The following is a 7909-nucleotide window of genomic DNA, read 5'->3' as shown; positions in this document are numbered from 1 at the left end:
GTCATGGCGGCGCCGCTGGGTGACGCGGTGCGGCGGCTCTGACGTCAGGCCCGGCCCCCCGGCAGCATGGCGGCCGTGCCCGCGCCGGCCGGCCCGCGCTGACATGGTGAGGGCCGGGAGGCGGCCGGGGCCGCGGGGACACGGCCGGGGCCTCGGGGGGCGGGAGGGGCCCGCGGGGCCCGGGGCGGGGCAGGGGCAGCGGCTCTCGGTGTCCCCGCGTGTCCCGGGGTCCCCCGGCTCGGGGCGGGGATGGGGCTGGAGCAGGAGGAGGGACCCCCGCGTCGCGATCGGCCGGGCATCCCCGGCAGCTCCATGCGCAATCCTGGTCCTCCATCCTGGTCCTCCATCCTCCATCCTGGTCCTCCATCCCGCTGTTCCCATCCCTGTCCTCTATCCTGCTCTTCCTGCTTCCCAGTCCTGCTGTCCCGTCCTGTTCTCCCACACTGGTCCTCCATCCCTCTGTTCCCATCTTGCTCCCCCATTCCAGTGTCCCCATCCTGCTGGTCCATCCTGCTGTCTCCATCTTGCTCCCCTCTTATCTGCTCCCCCCATCCTCCCTCTCCCAATCTGCTCCTCCATCCCACTGCCCCCCAAATCATTCCTCCCATCCTACTCCCCCATCCCACATCCCTATCTTGCTGCCCCCAAACACTCCCCCCAACCCCTGTGGTTCTCCCTATCCTACTGCTGCCCTCAAACTGCTTCCCCAAATCGTTCCCTCAATCCACTGCCCCCAGCCCTCTCCCCAGAACCAGCTCCCCCAGCTTGCTCCCCGCTAATTCCCTCCCTGTTAATGTGCTCCCCCAATGCACTTCCCAACCCTCTCCCCCATCCCTGCTGCCTCCCGCCCCTCCGTCCCCAGGACCTCAAGGGCCAGTACTGGACGGACGATGACTCCGACGGGGACAATGAGTCCGAGGAGTTCCTCTATGGCGTGCAGGTGGGTGCTGGGTCCCGCTGGTGCCGCGGGAGGCTCAGGAAGCCCAGCCCGCGCCCGCTGCCGGGCCGGGGGTGCCGGAGGCTGGGGGAGCCCCGGCTGTGACGGTGCTGTGCCGCAGGGGACCTGCGCCGCCGACCTGTACCGGCACCCGCAGCTGGACGCCGACATCGAGGCGGTGAAGGAGATCTACAGCGAGAATGCCGTGGCCGTCAGGTGGGTGCACCTGCTGCCCCTGCACCGGGCACTGCCAGGCCCACGTGTGTAGCTGGGCCGTGCCAGGATAGCTGTGCTATCCCAGGGATCCAGCTCTGCTGTCCCTGGTACCCAGCTGTGCCAGGCCCAGCCATCCTGCCGTGCCATCTCTGGGACACCTGGCTATGGTGTTACCAGAACATCTGGCCGCAGCATCCCCAGGCATCTGGTTGTGCCGTCTCTGGGGTACCTGAGCACGGCATGCCCGGGGCACCCAGAGCCATCCCTCAGACATACCCTCCCCAGGACTCTGGCCACAGTATGCCCTGAGCACTTGGCTGTGCTATCCTTGGGCACCCACACATGGCATTCGTGGAGCATCCAGCTGTGGCAGCCCCAGGCACTCGTGTGCCATCTTCAGACACCCAGCTGTGCCATCCCTGGGCACCCAGCTCTGCTGCATCCAGGGCACTCAGCTGTGGCATCACTGGGTCACCTGGCCATGGCATTACCAGACACCCAGCAGTACCATCCGTGGGTTACCTGGCTGTGCCATCCTCAGGCATCCAGCAGTGCCACCCCCAGCACACCTGGACATGCCATTCCCAGGCACTTGACTGTGCCATCTTGGAGCACCCAGTAGTGGCACCCCTGCATAACCAGCTGTGCCATCCTCGGGCCCCCTTACTATGGCATTACCAAGGCACCTGGCTATGGCATGTCCGGGCATCCAGCTGTGCCATTCCCAAGGCAGGCAACCATGGCACCCCTAGCACACCTGGCCATGCCATCCCCTGAGCACTCTGCTGTCACATTCCCAGGTTCACATCCACATTCTGGGCACTCCCCCCGTGCATACACTTGATATGTGGGGACATGCCAGTGTTCCTGTCCCATGAGCCTGCCCACCCTGGCATGGTGGGCACCGGGACACTGTTCCAGCACCGTGCCATCCCCCCATGCCACAGCAGCGTGTCTTCACAGGGAGTATGGGACCATCGATGACGTGGACATCGACCTCCACGTGAACATCAGTTTCCTCGATGTGAGTCCCTGGGGTGCCCCGGCAGTGCTGCCATGGGGAGGGTGGGCACATGCACCTGGGGGGTCTCCAAACGCCCCTGCCTGGGTGGAGCTCCCGTGGCTGTGGCAAAGTGTGTGTCTGCCTTGGCAGGAGGAGGTGGCGACGGCGTGGAAGGTGCTGCGGACGGAGCCCATCGTCCTCCGCCTGCGCTTCTCCCTCTCCCAGTACCTCGATGGCCCCGGTGAGTGGGGACGGGCGGGACGTGGTGTCCCTGTGCCCTCGGGACAGGCGCAGTGGAGCACCCATGGCTCGTCCTCCTCTCTCCCCACAGAACCGTCCATCGAGGTTTTCCAGCCGTCCAACAAGGAGGGCTTCGGGCTGGGTCTGCAGCTGAAGAAGTAAGAGCTGAAACATGGTGGGCACCCGAGGGTAGTGGGTGGGGTGGCTCTCAGAGTCACTGTCCTGCCCCAAAACTGGCCACGTGTCCCCTTGCCACCACCTTTTATCCACCACACAATTCTGTGACGGGCTCACCACCATCTGTGTGTGGGGAAGAGGAGGGGCTGGGGGTGTCATGGACCACCAAGCACCCATGGGCACTGTCCCCCCTGTTTGCCAGGATCCTGGGCATGTTCACATCCCAGCAATGGAAACATCTCAGCAACGATTTCCTGAAGACCCAGCAGGAGAAGCGGCACAGTTGGTTCAAGACAAGCGGCACCATCAAGAAGTTCCGCGCTGGTCTCAGCATCTTCTCACCCATCCCCAAGTAAGGTTCTGATGCTGTCCCCAGAAGGGAGCAGCCCTCTGTCCCCTCATCCTGGTGAGTCCTGGCACTGTGCCTCAGTTTCCCCACTTGGATGCTGCTGCTCCCTACCAGATCCCAAGCAGGAGGAGGTTGCTCCCAACAAGTAGCCGATGGGTGGATCTGGCACTGGGTGATGGAGGAGCAGGGAACGGTGACAAAACAGGTGTTCAGGGGAATTCTGTGCCTGCAGGTCTCCCAGCTTTCCTGTTATCCAAGATTCAGTGCTGAAGGGCAAACTGGGCATCCCCGAGCCTCGCGTGAACCGCCTGATGAACCGCTCCGTGTCCTGCATGGTGAAGAATCCCAAGGTGGAGGTTTTTGGCTACCCACCCGCCAGCACCCAGGCAGGTGTTGCCCCCTTCAACATCCTGGTGGGTGCCACCCCGCCTTGGGGTTTGCTTTTCTCTTCTTTCCCCTTCCCAAGGGCTCCTCTTGGGTCAGATCATTTATTGTGGGGCACTGGGACCCCCATGGGATGGGGGGAGCTCCTGCAGGGTTTCATGTCCCCAGTCTTGGGTGATCCTGGGGTGCTGCGGCCTGGCTGTGGGGTCCTGTGGGATTTTACCCCACTCCTGGTGTTGCATCCCTGCTGTGCCAGGAATGTTGGCATGTTGGGGATCGTGCTGTGCCAGGGAATGTTGGCATGTTGGGGGTCCTGCTGTGCCAGGGGGTGTTCGGATGTCAGGGGTCCAACTGTGCCAGGAGGGGTTTGGCATGTTGGGGGTCCCACTGTGTTAGGGGTGTTGGGATGTTGGGGGTCCCGATGTGTTGGGAGAGGGTTGGCATGTTGGGGGTCTCACTGTGCCGGGGCACACCGGAATGTCAGGGGTCCTGCTGTGCCAGGGTTTTGGTATGCCGGGGGTCCTGCTGTGCCAGGGATTTGGTATGCTGGGGGTCCTGCTGTGCCAGGGATTTGGTATGCTGGGGGTGCTGCTGTGCCAGGGGGAGCTGGGGCTGCCCATGCCACGCAGAGCCGGGGCTGTGTGTGGGAAGGGGGATAACGCAGCTGGCTCCGCTCTGGCTCCGTCACAGGTCGGCGGCCACTGCAAGAACATCCCCACGCTGGAGTACGGCTTCCTCGTGCAGGTGAGAGTCCTGCATCCTGCATCCTGCTCAGTTTGCTGCCCCTGAGCATCCTTCCCCACTGTCCCACTTCCCACTTATCCACGTCCTGCTGTTCTCCCCACTAATCCATCCTTATCCTGATGCCCAGTGTGTCCTTCTCGCTGTTCCACATCACACTCAGCCCTGTCCCATTGCCCAGAACATCTTCCCCAGTGCCCCACATCCTACTTATCCACACTCCACTGCCCATATCATCCTCCCCACTGATCAGAGTCCCACTCATCCCCATCCCACTGCCTGGAGCATCCCCCTAGCTCCATGCCTGCAGCAGGGCCTGACTCCCTCCGTCCTGCCCCTCAGATCATGAAGTACGCGGAGCAGCGGATCCCGACGCTCAACGAGTACTGCGTGGTGTGTGACGAGCAGCACGTCTTCCAGAACGGCTCCATGCTGAAGGTGGGGTGGCAGGGCCGGCTCAGGTGCGGGCTGTTCCCCTGTGTCACCATCCCTGACACTCAGCACTCTCCTGTCTCCTCCACAGCCGGCCGTGTGCACCCGGGAGCTCTGCGTCTTCTCCTTCTACACCCTGGGCGTCATGTCTGGCGCAGCTGAGGAGGTGGCCACGGGCGCCGAGGTAGGGCTGCGCACGGTGGTGACCCCCCCCAGCCCCTTGAGGGGCTGTCCCTTCAGTCCCTGCTCTGCCCCAAGGTGGTGGACCTGCTGGTGGCCATGTGCCGTGCTGCCCTCGAGTCCCCTCGCAAGAGCATCATCTTCGAGCCTTACCCCTCCGTCGTGGACCCCAACGACCCCAAAACTCTGGCCTTCAACCCCAAGGTAAGCGCTGCGGGAGACAATGCTCCCCCACACCAGGGGGTGCCCCAAAGACCCCTCTGATGGCCACTCCTCTCCTGCCCCATGTGCAGAAGAAGAACTACGAGCGGCTGCAGAAAGCCCTGGACAGTGTGATGTCCATCCGGGAGATGACCCAGGTACGTGGCGTGGCCCCACAGCCCCATGTGACATCCCTGGTGTGGGATCCAAGCTGGGAGTGGCATTTTGGTGCTGATCTCCATCTACCCATGGCTGGGTGCTGGGGGACCCACCTGCACCCTGTCTTGCCTCTGCCAGGGGTCCTACCTGGAAATCAAGAAGCAGATGGACAAGCTGGACCCCCTGGCACATCCCCTCCTGCAGTGGTAAGGCTGAGGGTGCTGTGGCCTCTCCCGCTGCCCCTTGTCCCTCCCACTGCCCCACATTCCCCAGGACATGGGATGGAGTGGGGGTAGCCAGGCATCTGTGGCACAACCCTCTCATCTCCTTTCTCCTGGGCGGTCACGGGCATCTAATGATCTCGGGGCAGACTGGGACCACCTTTTCTGACCCTCCTCCTTTTCCTCTTCCTCTTCCCAAGGATAATCTCCAGCAACAGATCCCACATTGTCAAGCTGCCTCTCAGCAGGGTAAGGGGCCAGGCTAGGCTCCAGGTGGGGTGTGGGATAAAGGTATGGAATATGGGAGGTGGGATGGAGGGATACAGGAGATGGGATGCAGGATGAGGCATGTAAGGGTATGAGATGGGCAATGGAAGGGTCTGGGATGTAGGATGGATCCCTCTGGGTGGGGTTCTAGCCTGGGAAATATGGGAGTCAGGACACGGGGTATAGGAAGGGGGAAGTTTGACACAGGCCGTGGGGTGGGGGCAAGACAGGGATGTGAAGGACCCTTCTGGCAGACATGGAGTCGCCAAAGCCAGGCTGGGCTGGATCCAGGGCCGGCCGGCCGTGCATGATCTCTGTCTGTCTGTCTGTCCTCTCTCCTGCCGGCACTGCCGTTGCTCTTCCCGTTCCCCTGGTAGCAGCTGAAGTTCATGCACACCTCCCACCAGTTCCTCCTGCTCAGCAGCCCCCCGGCCAAGGAAGCCCGGTTCCGCACGGCCAAGAAACTCTACGGCAGCACCTTCGCTTTCCAGTGAGTTGCCGAGGTGGGGGGATGGTGGGAGCCCCCCAGGTGGGTGCCCTGGGGCTGATGGATGAGGGGCTGATGTGGGGCTGGCTCTTTCCAGTGGCTCTCACATTGAGAACTGGCATTCCATCCTCCGCAACGGGCTGGTCAACGCCTCCTACACCAAACTGCAGGTACCAGGCTGCTCCCTGCACCCAGCACACCCCAGGGCCGCAGGCGGGCAGGGAGGGCAGGAAGGCAGGGAGGGAGCAGACATTGGGAAGTCCCAGGCTTCCTCCACTACCGCTGTGCCTGAGCTGTCGGGGTGATCCCACCACGCTCACCCTGGTATTTTCCTGCAAGCTGCATGGAGCAGCCTATGGCAAGGGCATCTATCTGAGCCCCATCTCCAGTATTTCCTTTGGATACTCAGGTAAGAGGCTGCCTGCACTGTCCAGTCCTGCCTGTGCTTCCCAGTCCTGCCTGTGCTCCCATTCCCACTCCCTGCATGGGCCTAGGGAGGTTTGGCATCGTGCTGGCTGGAGAAGCTGCGCAGGAGTGGCAGCATCCCATGTCCATCCCATCACACCAGCCTCTTCCCAGCCAGGATGGGGCTTTCCCACACACCAAAGAATCAAACCCCCATCATTTTATAGGCTTCAGAAGCTGCTGCACACACTTTTGGGGGGTTCCCAGGGCTCAGGAGCACTGAGGGTGGTGATCCCTGTCTGTGGCATGTGTCCCTGCATCACCCCAGGGAGTTTTCTGAGAGACTGAAGCCCCTGCCTTGCTTCTTCCACAGGAATGGGGAAAGGGCAGCACCGGATGCCGTCGAAGGATGAGCTGGTGCAGCGGTACAACCGGATGAACACGATCCCCCAGGTGGGCCAGGGGACACCGGGGCAGGATGGGAGTGGGGACATGGCACCCATGGGTGTTTGGGACGGGGTGGTAACACCGAGTGCTCTTCCCACAGACCCGCTCCATCCAGTCCCGCTTCCTCCAGAGCCGCAACCTGAACTGCATCGCGCTTTGCGAAGGTGTGGGGGTGTGGGGGGATAATGGGGGGGACAGGCAGCACCCTTGGGGTCACCAGGTGGGTGGAGGGATGGAGGCTCCCCACAATGGGCTGTGCCCAGACAGGCCCTCTGTCCCCCATCCCGCCTCCAACAGCCCCTTGCCCCAGCAGTGATCACCTCCAAGGACCTGCAGAAACACGGCAACATCTGGGTCTGCCCTGTCTCGGACCATGTCTGCACACGCTTCTTCTTTGTGTGAGTCCATTGTGCCCACCCTGCCGCACCTGCGGGACCCCCACAGAACCCCCCTCACCCCCTTCTCCTCTTCCAGGTACGAAGATGGCCAAGTGGGAGATGCCAATATCAATACTCAGGACCCCAAAATCCAGAAGGAGATCATGCGTGTGATCGGGACTCAGGTGTACACAAACTGAGCGGTGGTGGCAGTGGGACCCTGGGACCCCCTGGGCACGAGTGAGCCCCCGGGCAAGGCTGGGCAGGGCCGAGCAGGTTTTGGGCCCCCCGGGCAGGGCAGAGCCGGGGCAACACCGGCGGCTCCACCTGTACATAGGCATTGGGCACCCTGTGAGCTCCAGGCGGGTTCAGCAGTCCCTTATCCCCTCCCTGTCCCCTTCCCACTGTCCCCGACTCTGTGGCAGCCTGGAGAAGGAGCTGTGGGACCAGCGTGGCTGGGGACGGCCCCTCCTGGCATTGGCAGCGACGGCGTTTTTATCAATGATGAGAAACTGAAGCAAAAAAAAAAAAAAAGACCAAAACAAACCCAAAAACATAGGAAAAAAAAAGAGAAAAGGAATCAGTGTTTGTGGATTTAACTTGGAATTAAAGTGTGGGGTATGGGAAGGGGATGCTGGGGAAGGGATGGGGGTACAGGGTGGGAATGGGGTTTTGAGGAAAGGGGC

The 7909-nt window shown here is 62.2% G+C and overlaps 1 protein-coding gene across 6 annotated transcripts; it reads left to right on the top strand.

Moving 5' to 3' along the window:
- Positions 1-40: 40 nt before the first annotated feature.
- Positions 41-7803, top strand: PARP6 (poly(ADP-ribose) polymerase family member 6). 6 transcript variants are annotated; one of them, XM_041418923.1, is made up of 22 exons: positions 41-106; positions 863-940; positions 1059-1153; positions 2117-2177; positions 2307-2397; positions 2488-2554; positions 2776-2925; positions 3155-3335; positions 3997-4050; positions 4390-4485; positions 4571-4663; positions 4738-4863; positions 4953-5018; positions 5158-5225; positions 5441-5489; positions 5885-5997; positions 6092-6164; positions 6334-6403; positions 6773-6852; positions 6947-7010; positions 7160-7244; positions 7321-7803. In XM_041418923.1, exons 1-22 carry the CDS (start codon positions 104-106, stop codon positions 7421-7423), a joined length of 1866 nt encoding a protein of 621 aa, XP_041274857.1. In that variant the 5' UTR covers positions 41-103; the 3' UTR covers positions 7424-7803. The 6 variants fall into 6 exon arrangements, 5 of the variants coding, with proteins under 5 accessions (XP_041274857.1, XP_041274861.1, XP_041274859.1 ...); XM_041418927.1 differs by having other exon boundaries at positions 57-106; positions 3155-3308; positions 5888-5997; XM_041418925.1 differs by having other exon boundaries at positions 57-106; positions 3155-3308.
- Positions 7804-7909: the final 106 nt, after the last annotated feature.

Source organism: Onychostruthus taczanowskii, unplaced genomic scaffold (genome assembly GCF_017590055.1).
Source record: "Onychostruthus taczanowskii isolate IOZ18803 unplaced genomic scaffold, ASM1759005v1 scaffold6, whole genome shotgun sequence".
In the NCBI taxonomy this organism is placed as follows: Eukaryota; Metazoa; Chordata; class Aves; order Passeriformes; family Passeridae; genus Onychostruthus; species Onychostruthus taczanowskii.
The sequence above is the reverse complement of the archived record's forward strand: the minus strand, read 5'-3'. Positions and strand labels throughout refer to the sequence as shown.

Coding starts and splice junctions, on each gene's coding strand:
- PARP6 (XM_041418922.1), top strand. CDS start 794: ATGTGCTCCCCCAATGCACTTCCCAACCCTCTCCCCCATCCCTGCTGC. Junction 3,336..3,996: donor TTGCCCCCTTCAACATCCTG/GTGGGTGCCACC, acceptor GCTCCGTCACAG/GTCGGCGGCCACTGCAAGAA. Junction 5,998..6,091: donor GGCAGCACCTTCGCTTTCCA/GTGAGTTGCCGA, acceptor GGCTCTTTCCAG/TGGCTCTCACATTGAGAACT.